Raw genomic sequence first — 15,403 nt, forward strand, 5'->3', positions numbered from 1 at the left:
ACACCACACCACTCTGATCTACACATGCCAGACTACATCATTCTGATCTACACACACCACACCACACAATACCACTCTGATCTACACACACCAGACTACATCATTCTGGATCTACACACAACACACCACTCTGATCTCTACACACACCACACCACTCTGATCTACACACACTAGACTACATTATTCTGGATCTACACACACCACACCACACCACACTGTATCTGAATGCATTTGTTTAGATTTGCTCCTAAGAAAAACTAAAGTTGATGCCCATGAATGAATTTATATGCAAAATATAATTTAAAATAAAAATAAAAATAAAGTACATTTTTGAGACTTCCTCGGAGCTGTCGGAAGAATGTCACAGGTGGCTAACTGGTGCCCATCAAGGAAATGGTTTGGTACCTTGAAGATTCTAAAATATACCTGTGATGCACAGAGGGAACAAGAGCTGAGGTTGCGAGAATGTGCTGTTTATTTTCCATCACTGAAGGCACTATGGTATAGCAGCAAAAATGAAACAAAAGGTAAGTGCTTGTCATGGTGCTCCAACAGGTAATGCACTAATGTGCAGTGCCATCCCTGCTGACCTGCAGGTTGAAACAGTGGAAGGGAGAAACAAGGAACAGGTGCACGTGGTTAGTAGACCAGTGACTGTGAGGGGGGTGGGTGTGTGCTGTGGTCCTCCCTTCACAATACCACGACTTTCATTAAACATGTATTACATTACTGCATAACCCATGCATTAGTTTGATGTTTGATATCTGCACTAATATTAAAAATGTGAATAATAGCTAAAAGAAAAAAAAGAAAATAATTAAATATGTAAAGAATTAAGTATATATTGTACAATGTGGCAATAAACAAAAATAATAAGAGCATAAATAGGAATGTGTGGGTAAATAACAGATAAATACAGCATCTGTAATTAAACTGTTTTATTATGCACCACTCATGTGGATTGATCTGTTTTTTATGAATTTAATGAATTACTTATTTGAGTTCATTATAAATGTTCTACCTTTACATAATAAAAATAATATATTTTCACTTATCTTCAACTGCAGATGCCCACAGCCAACTATGAGGTCACCGAGGTCTGGAAATGGCTCATTTATTTAGACCTAAAAATAAAATTTGAAGCTAAATACAACTGGATAAACAAATCAGCAGTCGACGCCTTCTGCTGAGAAACACGTGCATGCCTAATCCTGGGTAGGTGTCCACCGTGCAAGAGAGACGGTGTGAGAACATCATCTGCACTGTAACTTACACTCCATGGCAGCAGAACTGTCAAAGGTCACTTGTGTGTGTAAGAGAGCGATGATTATGCCACTACCTGTAAGAAACATTCACAACACTTACCTGGTCCAGAAAAGGCAACTGTATGAAACAGGAAATATGCTTATTCTGACATTCCTGAAAACCAGCATATTTCTTTTACAGTAGTAGGTGAGCAAACATTTCACACAGTGTCATGATTATAAAACAGCTGAAGTAGGTGATGGTATCAACAATAGTAAGCCTACAAAACACTTCAAAGCCAAATTTGGGAATAAGCAACAGATCTATTTCTATATATGTGATGTTTAGATATTCATTATTTAGATGTGTAACTGTGTGTAATTGTGAGTAAACCAAGGCAGGGCTGCATTCCGAAGTTCTGAGTAGTTTAATAATAAGGAGAAAGTTCAGCTCAATCAAGGAACAGCAACAGATTGTAAAAACAAAGGATCAGTCTATAAAGGCATCACAGAGGCACAATGCGACAAACGCACAAACAACACATTCCAAACCAAAAAACACAGGACAAAAGGTAGAGCCAAAGAACATGGGAACCTGGGAAGACTCCTAGGGCCAGAGACACTGGGGACATGGGAGGACTCCTGGAGTCAGAGACACTGGGGACATGGGAGGACTCCTGGAGTCAGAGACACTGAGGACATGGGAGGACTCCTGGAGTCAGAGACACTGGGGACATGGGAGGACTCCTGGAGTCAGAGACACTGGGGAAATGGGAGGACTCCTGGAGTCAGAGACACTGGGGACATGGGAGGACTCCTGGAGTCAGAGACACTGGGGACATGGGAGGACTCCTGGAGTCAGAGACACTGGGGAAATGGGAGGACTCCTGGAGTCAGAGACACTGGGGAAATGGGAGGACTCCTGGAGTCAGAGACACTGGGGAAATGGGAGGACTCTGTGAAGTGGAGGAACTGGAGAGTTGGAGATGTGTGGCTGATTAGGGAGTGGTTATGGCCAGGTGAGTGTAAAAATGGTCATCATGGAGACTGGATTAGAATTTTGTGGATGAGGACTTCTGGTGGCCGGAGGTGGGATTGCTGACACTAGTAAAGGGATTTAAGTTATTCTCCATCAACATAAGAACAAAGGTAGTTACATCTTTAGCAACAAGGCATTTGTCATTTGGCTTTTTTTTCCTCTAATGATGATTCATCTTATTTTGTGCAGTGCACCGTGTGAGCACTAGTCCCAGGGCTGGTCCAGCCCTACAGTAACATTAAAGTGACTCGGTGACAGTGGAGATTAGGGATCGTCCTACAGCTTCTCTGACAGCCTGCAAGTCAAAACAGTTTCATACGAGTGTCCTGGACTGGATTATGTGGTACTATTAATGTGATGACAGGTTGGTTTACAAGATGGCAGGTTAAATTGAATTATAGATGTGATGTTTACATAATTTACAAATGAAAATGTCAGTCTCTGGAAAAATGACTGTAGTGTTGGCAGTTCTCCCAAGGCCTAACGTACTTCTGATGGTCTTTTGTTTAATATCGCCACATTAATTTCTGACATGTATGGTTGAGGGGAAGCATACCACTGCAAATGAATATCTTAGTACCAAAACCAATGCATGGTTGGCAGACTCTTTGTGAACCTTTCACGAAAACGAATCCCAGTGAGATTAAATACAGAATAAGTAGGATGGCTTGGTTGTGTGTGACTAACAATCTGCCATCGATGTCTGTGGTCATCATCAACACTAGTGTGGTTGGGAACGTCACTGTGCTTTGGCTTCTAATGTCACACAAATGGAACTGTTCAGTCTTTATAACACACGTGTATATATGTAGTGCCTTTATAACACATGTATATATATGGAGTGTCTTTATAACACACGTATATATATGTAGTGTCTTTACAACACATGTATATATGTAGTGTCTTTATAACACACATATATATATATGTAGTGCCTTTACAACACGTGTATATATGTAGTGTCTTTATAACAACTGTGTATATATGTAGTGTCTTTATAACACACGTGCATATATGTAGTGCCTTTATAACACGCGTGTATATATGTACTGTCTGTATAACACACCTGTATATATGTAGTGCCTTTATGACCTAATATGTATGAGAGGAAGGTTTTACAGCTTTAGCTCTCTTACATAAATAAAATATGTTGTTAATATCTCACCCCTAAACACAGACTCGTTTTAGAAAGACGCTTGTTAACACGGACTACTTTTCTAGCATGAGATTAATGTCGCCCTCTAATGGTGATGTCTTAGAATTACATCGCTCAAACAGAATGCTAGAGAAATGTTGACAGTGACACTGCTGAGTGAACGTACATACAAACACTAAACACACACTGATTTGAGTGTTTCAGACTGATGAAATAACGTTTCCTCAACTAGTGACCTTTAATGAATATTTATAGCGTTAATGTGATTCAGCCTGAAATGTATCTAAGAAAGGAAACGTCATATTACATAATGGAAGTACAGTGGTAACTTATATATGAAACAATAATAATTGTACAGATACAATTATATAAAGATAAAGATAATTAAAGGTTCTCGACTTTACTGCAGTTTTAGATGGAAATCGACTGCATGCGAAATTGCACACTCCACACCTCAAACTGTGTGGACTGCAAGGTTTCATTTCAACCTTTGGACACACACCCACACACACACACACACACACACACACACACACACACACATACACACACACCACTCAACCTGATATCATATGAGTACTATTTTATTTTAAATAAAACATAGGTCACAGTTAAATGCATCAAGAATCCTAAACTTTCACCACTTTGATTATTTTTATGATTTGTAATTATTTAATACGTATATTTTGATCACGTTTTCACGCCCCTTCTAGGTGACTGTTCCATCTGCCAGTGACCTTTAATTCTCTGATCCTGCACGTGCCCTTCACCTGCCTGCACTGTCTCATTCAACTGATTTTAAAAATACCACTTTTAGTTGTTCATTTTTAATACACCCAATACACACATTTCGGAAGGAGGCCGGAAGCACACGTTACAGCCCTACAGTTCCCTCGGAAATCTCACCTCTACCTCATTTCTTTCACCTCCCTGTTCTGTATACACCGTCACAGCCACCAAGAGAATCATCTGACTGGTATAGTGTGTTTTAATACAGCTCCTGCATCACACATCGGGACTTATTTCAGCCTTTCATTTTTTAACGTTGCCTTTTGTAAATGCATGCACCTGTTTAACCGCATGCGTCACGCCCACACGAGAGTACACGCAAGCTTTGGTGACGAGACACGTCATAGAAGAGACTCGCACGTGCGCCAGCTATCGCTAACAAACCTAAACTGCAGCACGTGTTTTTCGTCTTTAATCCAGGGGCCGTGTGTGGTTTGCAGCAGCTAACAAGCCAGCAAACGACTGCACGAGCTGCATTCCTCATGCGTCAGACGTGCGCGAGGAGGTAAAAACGTGCCGCAAAATCCAAGTACTAGGATCTAAGAGTAGAGTCTGGGTAGAGTCTGATGACACACACACACACACACCCACACCAGTGCGAGTCAGCCCTAAGAACTTTATTTACACCGTGCACTACTCCCATCTAAACACGTTTTATCTGTAAGTGTCGTTTTCTCTTGCAGCTCTCGCTCCGTGGCCGCCAGCCTCGCGTCCTCTGCTGTGAGCTTTTATCCTGCGCGCGCTCCTCCTTGAACCACCTCCCTCGTGATTAGGGGAGGTGCTTCCAACGCGAGCCAGTAACCCCGCCCCCTCCCGTCACAGTACCCAACCACAGATGTTTAAAAATATTTACATTTGTAAAATAATTAAAAACGTTGTTCATGTAGTGGCAGGAGGTACTGGGAGGACATCTGTCCCCTCCGCGCGTTTAATGCTATAAGTCTGCTTCTCCTCAAACTGCATGACAAAATTCAGACAAACTCATGTTTGGAGAACAGACACTAACTTTGGAGAAGTGGTTGGCTTTGCGATTGCTTTGATAAGATTGCGTCATATAGTGTCAGAAATCTCATTTGTAAGTATATTTGCGATTGTTTTCCAGGTGAATACAGTCTGAAGAACGTGCGTGATGGTCTCAGCATTTATTTTCTTAGACGCTTTCTTAACGTCGTGACATTGCTACTCTTTTCTTCTGGAGTTGAAAAAATCCATAATAAAAATATGTAATTTTATATGTAAATACGTTTTAGTATTTACATCTAAACAATGCGTCGACAACAACAATACTACCACTACTACTACTACTACTACTACTACTACTACTACTACTACTACTACCACTACTACTACTACTAACTACTACTACTACTACTAATAATAATAATAATAATAAGCCTGTTTCATTGGAACAGGTGTACCACGAGTGCGGCGTGTAAGCGCTGGATGCAGAATTAGATGGAACTACATTTCTTACTCTGCGGCAAACTTCGCATTGTCAAAATGAAACGTAAACAGTGATCATTTGTAGAATTAAGAATCTTAAGAATTACTTGAAGATTTAGGAAACCCGTGCAGTGAAAGATTCATGTGATTCATTTAGCTACTCAAGTGCGCCTTCACTATTTACGTCTAAGCACCACAGAGCCCGTGCTAACATTGCTCATGCCTTCTCCAGTCTGTTGAAAACACAGAATATACGTGGAGTCGCTTGGATTTTCAGACACTTTAATCCATGAATTAGAAGCAGCCAGTGAGCAGAAGCTCCCGCCGTCTCCATGGCACCGCCCTGCATTAAGGAAGTCGCACGTGCTTGTTTATGGTGCGGTCCCTCCTCTTGTTGCCCCAGCGCACCTCCCATTACACCGGACACAAACACATTAGACTGAACATTATTCACCCGTAACGCTCGTGATAGGCGTAATGTCCTAATCCACAGATCGCACGTGGAGCGCCCGATCTGAACACTTCAATGTTTTTGCCACCAGAGTTCAGCCTTAGTTAAAATTATAATTTTTTTTAAAATATTTTTTTTCTTCAATTTTTAAATGTATTTATTTAAATACAATTTTAACTTTAATTCATTTGATGTCGGCCCTTTGAAATATGTAGGCCCACTTGTAGTCTTTATTGTGAGTTGGTGCTTAATATTGTTGGAATTTATTCTCATGGGCTATTTTAGTGCCCAGCAGGTAGTTTAGTAGGTGATAACCCAACTGTGTTAAAGTGTGTTTCCTACGTGTGTTAAAGTGTGTTTCCTAACAGCGCGTTCTAGTTTGTGTACTATCGCACCTGCTTGACGTGCAGATAAGATGAATAATGTGCGCTACAGCAGGGAAGTCGCGTGTTCCTGGTGGGCTCATGTCCAGGCGAGTGCAAAAGCACGTATGTCCAATTTCTGCAACCTCGGTTGAACTTTAAAAAGAGTTCTTAAGCAGACTTTAGACGTAAGATAATACGCTGTTGGAAGGCATCTGAGATGCGTATATCACATTCCTCTCTGCGGACGTTCGTGCCATCTCTTAACACAGGCAACACGAGCGAATACCCACTGTGCATGTGGGTGTGCCGTACTGCACTATGTCACGCCCTATTTAATCACACGATATTTAACTTTACACTATAATTTCGCTGTATTTAATCACAACTTATTTGATAATGCGTAGATCAAACGCCTGCAGGATAAAGCCTTGTAAAGAAACAAGATCTGTTATATTTTGCTCGCAGAAACCGCGAGAGCGGAAAAACATGAAAAAAAGAAAAGAAAAAAAACCCAAAACACACAACAAAAAAAAACATTGTTACATTTTTACGTGTCCGTATGACACGCGCAGCCGAAGCGTGCGCCACCGTTTACTCCCAGTGTAACTCCTGGGATTTTGATCCAGAGCCGAGTTGGGAATCGCCTTCCCACCGAAGCAGTGCTATTTTCCAATCCCAGGCAAAAACTCCGCATGGACAAACAGTAGTAATGCAACAGAGTACGAATGTGCTTAAATACTCTATGTGCTGTAATTACCTCATCATGCATTATAACGTGACAAGTACAGGCGAGGGCCACTGTACTTGTTTGCTGTTTGCCACGTGTTGTGTCTTTTCTAGGCATTATAGCAGAACTCAACTATCTGACAGACGAGGGCGCGGCTGTGATGGCTCGCGAAGATAGAGCTATGACATAGGATGTATGACCTACATTTTCTACCTCAGATCAAACTTCATAGAACATCTCAACATACCCGAAGCCCAAATTATGAATTAACCTAGCGCGGTCACTTGAATCCGGGTCTTCCTTCTACGTTCATTCCACTGCACATGCAGAAACTAAACTACCGGCCCCACTAAGCATCGCGCGTGACTTGGGTTATACCTTCTTTCCGGTTAAATAACCAAAAATGTAAGATTTCAGATAGACTGTTAGACGGTCCAAAATGCGCCATATTTAAATAGTTTATATTAAAATCCGACACTCTCCATTGGCATTCAAAATTAATAATAATAATAATAATGATAATAATATAAGTATTATTCTTATTCGTATTCTTCTTATTATTATTATTATATACCAATTTACACCAATTTACAATAAAACTATCATTAAAACTGGTAATTAAAACTATCGTTCAAAAAGGGTTGATTCTTCTTTCTTAACGGTTATTATTAAATTATTACCTTCTTAATTATCATATGAATTGTCTATACTCATGTCCTACGGTCAGGAGGTCATTGATACCTTTTATTTAAGTGTTATTTTAAGGTGTTTATGACGTCATTAAATGTATTAAGTAATCCAGACACCATTCATAACCCTTTAATGAGGGTGAGAGCCATGTATGAAAGGGTGAGGGTAAAGTTATCTCTGAACTCTGAGATTGTAACATTTGACTAAATATGTATAAATGCAAAATATTTTTAATTATGCTATAATATATTTTATAGATATTTTCATAGCGTTGTCCTGCATAATATGAATTCGGTATAACCAAAATTCCTCCAATTTTAAAACTATTTAAAAGCCTAAAAATCGTATAATTTGATTTGAAACGAAGTAGAATTAAATGATTGGATGACTTTAATTCATTACTCTGTGGTCTGAAAGTCAAAGGGAACGGGACCGGGTTGTGTTTAAAAATCAGAGATAATGAGACAAGTCATATTACCATTAGCCCTAGTCCGGGCGACACTTCGGTGTTTATGACTGCATTTATCCGCCGCCGGTTCAAAGCCGACGCCCCACCCGGAGACAGGCGGGGAAGAAGTGTGACCTCTCAGCCTCTCACAGGCGCTTGGAAATTATAGACCAATAAATACTTTTTAATAATTGTATTATTAAATATCATTAAACAATTGTAGTAATAATAGTAATAATAATGGTGTTGTTTGTCCTTATTGAATTAAATTATGAAACGACTGCTTTAGAGCCACAGATAGATTAGAAAATATTGAAAAATTAAAAATATGTCTTGGCTGAAAAGAACGACAATCACACAAGTATCAGACAAAACTCCATCAAAAAAAAAAAAAAAAAGCACGACGTTTTGGTACCGTTTCCTTTTTGTCGAGCCATTCGATAACGGCGCACGGTGCAGTGTCTTAAAAAGTAGCCCCGATTATGCAGCACTGACTGTCAATTATGACTAATTATAATAAACTAGTAATGACCAGCTAGAACAATTTTAAACAACACAAACCAGATGAACTGAACTCGACCTATCCGAAAAATTCTTAAACCTAAACATTTGGATCCGGTTTGCGGCCTGAATGAAATCTTGTCTGCATCTTGTATACAGCTCAGCCCTCACCGTGTGAGTAAGCATGTATTTAATGTGTTTTCACGAATAAACAATCATTTCAGTTATGTATGTAATGATTAGGTAGCTTTTTGCGTCTTCTGGATACATCCCGTGGGCCCCCAGAAACCGTGCTCCAGAAGAACTGCCCCGGGGGACTCTTACAAGAAAATCTTCTCCGTTTTGTGGCATTCTTTTAAACGCCATGGGACGGTTGGATAGGGCGCCCAAGACTCTGTAAGCCCGTCTTCAATGCAAATTGTCCTGTAAAGCAGCGTGTGAGGGGAGGGAGATCAGGTCATAAAACCGACGTCAGCAGCGCGCAGCACCCGAACAGGGAGTGAGAGGTGCAGGCTGTGCTGCCACTGACCAGAAACGTCCGCTCGAGGAAACTTACAGGGGAACCTGCGGCTCGCGTGACAGCGTCATATCTTGGTGCGCGTTATGCACTGGAGTCTTTAGGCGGAAAGATGTACGTGAGTTACCTTTTGGAGAAGGACAGCAGCATGTACCCGAACTCCGTGAGACATCCCAGCCTAAATCTGAACCATCAAAACTTTGTTCCTGCTCCTCCGCAATATTCGGATTTCACCGGATACCATCACGTGCCTGGAATTAGCAATGACCCGCACCACAGTCAGACGGGCTCGTGGAACGCCGCTTACCCTGCTCCACGGGAGGAATGGCCGCCTTACGGCCCGGGAACGGGGCCATCTCCCGCTAATCCCGGGCAGATATCTTTCACGCCCCCGGACTTTTCGCCCGTACAGCCACCTGGTCTTCTTCCGCCGTCAATCAACTCATCAGTCGGCCAACTTTCCCCAGACTCCCAGCGCAGGAACCCGTACGACTGGATGCGTCGGAGCGCGCCACCGTCCAACTCAGGTACACTCTTAACCTTTGAACTTTACACCCGTCCAGTGAGATAATCTCTATAGTCTGACAACGGCAGAGCTGGATATGCTTATTGAATTGTTATGCTAAATTCATTGTTAAATTATTGTGCTACGGTTTGCTACCTATAAATAGTGTAGAGTAAGTGCATGCGTTTTTTTCAGATTTTTATTATCCCTTTATACTCATGAAGTATAAAATCAAACTGTTATTGAAATTGTAATTGAAATTTGACATCTGTCTGTAATATTTGTGGAATATTTTTCACTGCATAATTATCTTGAAACAGTCGCACTTTTACTGCTAAAAACGGTTTAAATTGTAGCTGTTGTGATGGAGCTGCATTCTGAGGTCTGAGGTCAGGTCATATGCACAAGCGATTTACTGGTACTAGTTATACAAACTATATCCATTAAAACCACGTTACTCCAACAAACGTCAGGCTTGAAGCCTAATTTAATTAATTCATGGTTTTAATGGCGAAATATGTATTTTTATTACTTACAAAATCTGTTATATTTACACCAGTAACTATTTTTTGACCTGGGTTACAATAAGTCCAAACCCCAGAGAGTATCGGTCTGTAGTTCCGAGACACAGTGGAAGTGACCTGATCGGGTTTGTTATGTTAATGCGCATTTTGTTGCAATCGCACGCGCCTGTCTGCCTTTGATGACGTTCTTTGTTCGTTTCATGTTTGAAGGCGACAAGTCGAAAGTCGTTTACTTTGATGTCGTCGTACCCGCGACTCTGTGTCTGACCTCAGACAGTAGTGTGTGTGTGTGTGTGTGTGTGTGTGTGTGTGTGTGTGTGTGTGTATGCGCGCGCGCGCGTGTGTGTGGGGGGGTGCTTTTCCTTATGTATAATGTTGCAGGCATATGTATTAATTTATTTTTGACATTTTACTACAGAGAGAAATATGAACTCAGGATTTAATAGAAAAATTATAGAACAGAAAATATAAACCAAGTAACTGATAAAAGTGCCTGTTAATTAAAGAAAATGGCCAGACACTACACCAGACACTAATTAATTACTCATTAATGAATGATTATGCCTTTTTGGAGGATGTTTCATGTTTAAAGTTTATTTTTAAGTGAACACATTTGCTGTCCACTGTGTACTGTCCTCCCCACGTCTAGGTCTGCCTGCCCGTCTTCCATAAATGTGTTTAAATGTCTGTCAAGTGTTGATTTATGTAATACTGGCAAACAGCATGATTGGGATTGTTGGCATTACCGCTCTTAATGTGTTTAAGAGTTCAGCTGGGCCATTTCTACCCAGCTCCAACATCCCGGCTAACGCCATTATCTTGTTGTCCCAGCCAGAGAATTTTATGGTCTGTGTTACAGATTAACTTCAGACTAGGGCCTTTCTGTTTTGACATATCGTGGCACAAACCGAGGGATCGTCTGAACATCTCGTTAGTTTCCACTGCGAAGTCTGGAATCTCTACAGGTCTGTGGCCCTGGTGGACAAGTGCAATAGAGCAGCTAATAACATTAAATCAACACAAAGTAGTAAAGCTCCCAGGAATTCACACACTGCAGCGTTGGAGACGCTACCACAAGCACAGGACAAGATGGAGAACCTCACGTAGAACAGAAGCCCCATGGCATCGACAGATGTCTCCAATATTCTGTGGCCTACCGCATTTACACCATGTCATATTATTATGGCACAAACTCTCCATACCCTCTACACACTCCATGTAGTGCAGCTTCACAACAGGGTTCGCTTGCAGAAACTGTTAAAGACAGGCCATTATGGATGGTACCTGGCTGAATGAACGTTAACTGGAGAGATGTGTGAGGAGTGTTGGTCAGGGGAGCGGAGGAGAGCCGTGCCATGGCCCACATGTCTGGCCCAGACCAGCCTCCCCCTCGCTGTAATCGTTAACCTGGTTGCTGCTGCAACACTTAAGACCCATGTTGGCTGCTAAGAGCGTAAATGGAGTTTGATACACAGAGCCAAATGAGAGGTTGTGCAAGGCAGGTCAGGCTGCTCGTGTGTGTGTGTGTGTGTGTGTGTGTGTGTGTGTGTGTGCTCTTAATTACAGCTTTGATAAATGGAGCAAAAAGCCACGTTGGTGTTTTAAGTATATTTCAACAACAAGTAAAGTAAGTCTTATCTGCACCTAATGCAAATGACAACACAGCCCAAATGAGCATTTGAATAGCAAACAAGAAAAGTGCAAAGCATGTGAGGATAAAACATCTCACTTAAAGTTTAAGAAAGCCCAAATTATTCACCTCTACTGACCCCAGACTGCATTATTTTAAAGCCGAACCTAAAGTGTTTCTTCTGTCCTGTTCACCATTGTCCCATCAGGAGGAAAGACCAGAACCAAGGACAAGTACCGGGTGGTGTACACTGACCACCAGCGTCTGGAGCTGGAGAAGGAGTTCCACTACAGCCGTTACATCACCATCAGGAGGAAAGCAGAGCTGGCCACAGCTCTGAGCCTCTCCGAGAGACAGGCCAGTCCCAGCCCTGCTCCTACGTCACATCAGCCAGAAAGGGGGAATGAACCAAATTAAAGAAATCGAACAAAACAAACATGTCAGGAAAATCTTTAGTGGGTTTTTTCCCTAAAGCCTGCTGACACACAGCATTCATATATGATTCATTATAAATATCTGTTAATACGAAGAGGTTGACCAATTTTCACTGATGTAGTCTGCTGAAATGGCCACACACTTGACTGAGACTGCGTTAGATTGTTAAGTAACCTATACCTCGTTAACGTGGTTTCTGACACTGAGTGAGGTATGAGGGGATAAACGTATTTCTCAAAGCAACATTAGATTAAAAACAGTAGCAGCAACCATCTTCAGGATGTAATTCTGTCAGTTCTATAGAAAACAAGGATGTCATTCAGGACCACAGTCCCAGCGAGCTCATTTGATTCAGCCCATTTAGAGTTGTGTGTGGTGATGTCAGCATGCAGTTTGCTTCATCCCATCCAACTCATAGAACACGTTTCCCATTACCCATCACTTACGTTAGACTTCAGAAAATAAAGTGCAACAAAGAAGCAGAATTTATTATCTACATTTGATGTAAGAGAAAAATAGTGTAATTCTGTAAATATGACATATGTCATGCTTTTCTACATGCGTTTACTGCAGGTGAAGATCTGGTTCCAGAACCGCAGAGCCAAAGAGAGGAAGCTCAATAAGAAGAAGATGCAACAGCCTCAGGCGACATCCACGACCACGCCCACTCCTCCTAGCTCTGCCCTCCCCAACACTGCTGCCATGGTGACAAGCAGCAGTGTTGGCTTAGTATCGTCCTCCATGCCCATGACCATCAAAGAGGAGTACTGAGACAAGTGTGAGCCTTAATGTCTGACTGAGACAAGTGTGAGCCTTAATGTCTGTCTGAGACAAGTGTGAGCCTTAATGTCTGACTGAGACAAGTGTGAGCCTTAATGTCTGACTGAGACAATGTGAGCCTTAATGTCTGAGACAAGTGTGAGCCTTAATATCTGACTGAGACAAGTGTGAGCCTTAATGTCTGACCGAGACAAGTGTGAGCCTTAATGTCTGACTGAGACAAGTGTGAGCCTTAATGTCTGAGACAAGTGTGAGCTTTAATGTCTGACTGAGACAAGTGTGAGGCTTAATATCTGACTGAGACAAGTGTGAGCCTTTATGTCTGACCGAGACAAGTGTGAGCCTTAATGTCTGACTGAGACAATTGTGAGCCTTAATGTCTGAGACAAGTGTGAGCCTTAATGTCTGAGACAAGTGTGAGCCTTAATGTCTGACTGAGACAAGTGTGAGGCTTAATATCTGACTGAGACAAGTGTAAGCCTTAATGTCTGACTGAGACAAGTGTGAGGCTTAATATCTGACTGAGACAAGTGTGAGCCTTAATGTCTGACTGAGACAAGTGTGAGCCTTAATGTCTGACTGAGACAAGTGTGAGCCTTAATATCTGACCGAGACAAGTGTGAGCCTTAATGTCTGACTGAGACAAGTGTGAGCCTTAATGTCTGAGTGAGAACCTTTCAGCCACCTGATGGTGAACTCCAGAGACCCCTGGCCACCAAAACCCTCAGCAGAAGAACATTTATGCTTCAGTAGAAAGAAAATATATTGCAACACTTTACTGTTGCATTCTGCGCTTTTCTGGAGAAAAAAAAAACTGTAAAAACCATTAAGGAAAATCTTTAAGAAAAAAGACAGAAGTTGCTGAATGTCACTTTGGCTATATGTTGTTTGTCATTTTTGTTTGTGTTTGTTTTTATTGTTAATATTACTTTTGTGCCTCTAATTCCAAGGACTGATATTGTTTGTAAATGATTTTGATTCAGATTTTGAAATCTAATACCTGTATATTTTCAATATAATTTGTATTAAAAGCATTGTTGTGAACTAAGTCAGTGTTGTTTGTTTTTCATGAACCAAAGTTCATTTTACAAAATTTGATTATCTGCAGCTGTTTCTCTTTGAAGGAAATTTTGTCGATTCACATTTGCAGCTCATTGCTGAATCTACAATTACTCAAAAAGGAAATTATGTGTACATATTAACTCACTACATGGGCTTTTATGGTCAGCCATATATAAAGATAACTATGTTTGTAATATGTCTTGTAGACAGAGGTATACATAGTGTGTAGAAAAGGTGGCTTGCATGCAGTGTTCTGCAGAGATATTTCAGGATAATGGGTGCAGATCTTTAACATGGAAAAGTCCAGCAGACTTGCTTTGCAGGGCTGCTACTATAACACACGTTTCAACTTCATGAAGGACTTGATGATTAGTTTATGAATCAAGGCACATGTAGAAGAAGTGGGAGACACAATAAAATTTATAGTACAGCAGACACACTAAACTGTACAGTGGAGGAGACAGGCTAAACTTTACAGTACAGCAGAAACAATAAACTGTACAGTGGAGGAGACAGGCTAAACTTTACGGTACAGCAGAGACAATAAACTGTACAGTGGAGGAGACAGGCTAAACTTTACGGTACAGCAGAGACAATAAACTGTACAGTGGAGGAGACAGGCTAAACTTTACGGTACAGCAGAGACAATAAACTGTACAGTGGAGGAGACAGGCTAAACTTTACGGTACAGCAGAGACAATAAACTGTACAGTGGAGGAGACAGGCTAAACTTTACGGTACAGCAGAAACAATAAACTGTACAGTGGAGGAGACAGGCTAAACTTTACAGTACAGCAGAAACAATAAACTGTACAGTGGAGGAGACAGGCTAAACTTTATGGTACAGCAGACATGCTAAACTGTGCAGTGCAGGGTTTTTCCAGCACTGGAAAACACTGCTGCAGTCTGTGAGTAAGTAGAAGTGAGTGAGTAAGCAGAAACTCCAGTGCAGGTCAGTGCAGGTCAGTGCAGGTCAGTGCATGGTGCAGGTCAGGCTGAACCTCAGCACCTTTGCATGGTGTAACATCATGGATTCACAGCCATTAACAAGGTTTACATGTGGGTCCCAGCACATGTGCTGAGGGGGGCCGCGGGAG

At 41.4% G+C, this 15,403-nt stretch overlaps 1 protein-coding gene across 1 annotated transcript; it reads left to right on the forward strand.

Moving 5' to 3' along the window:
* The first annotated feature begins 9,482 nt into the window (after positions 1-9,482).
* cdx1b (caudal type homeobox 1 b) lies at positions 9,483-13,235 on the forward strand. Its single transcript, XM_027026113.1, has 3 exons — positions 9,483-9,897; positions 12,238-12,386; positions 13,038-13,235. Exons 1-3 carry the CDS (start codon positions 9,483-9,485, stop codon positions 13,233-13,235), a joined length of 762 nt encoding a protein of 253 aa, XP_026881914.1.
* The last annotated feature ends 2,168 nt before the right edge of the window (positions 13,236-15,403 follow it).

This window comes from Electrophorus electricus, chromosome 6, assembly GCF_013358815.1.
Source record: "Electrophorus electricus isolate fEleEle1 chromosome 6, fEleEle1.pri, whole genome shotgun sequence".
Taxonomy (NCBI): domain Eukaryota; kingdom Metazoa; phylum Chordata; class Actinopteri; order Gymnotiformes; family Gymnotidae; genus Electrophorus; species Electrophorus electricus.

Coding starts and splice junctions, on each gene's coding strand:
- cdx1b (XM_027026113.1), top strand. CDS start 9,483: ATGTACGTGAGTTACCTTTTGGAGAAGGACAGCAGCATGTACCCGAAC. Junction 9,898..12,237: donor CGCGCCACCGTCCAACTCAG/GTACACTCTTAA, acceptor TTGTCCCATCAG/GAGGAAAGACCAGAACCAAG. Junction 12,387..13,037: donor TGAGCCTCTCCGAGAGACAG/GCCAGTCCCAGC, acceptor CGTTTACTGCAG/GTGAAGATCTGGTTCCAGAA.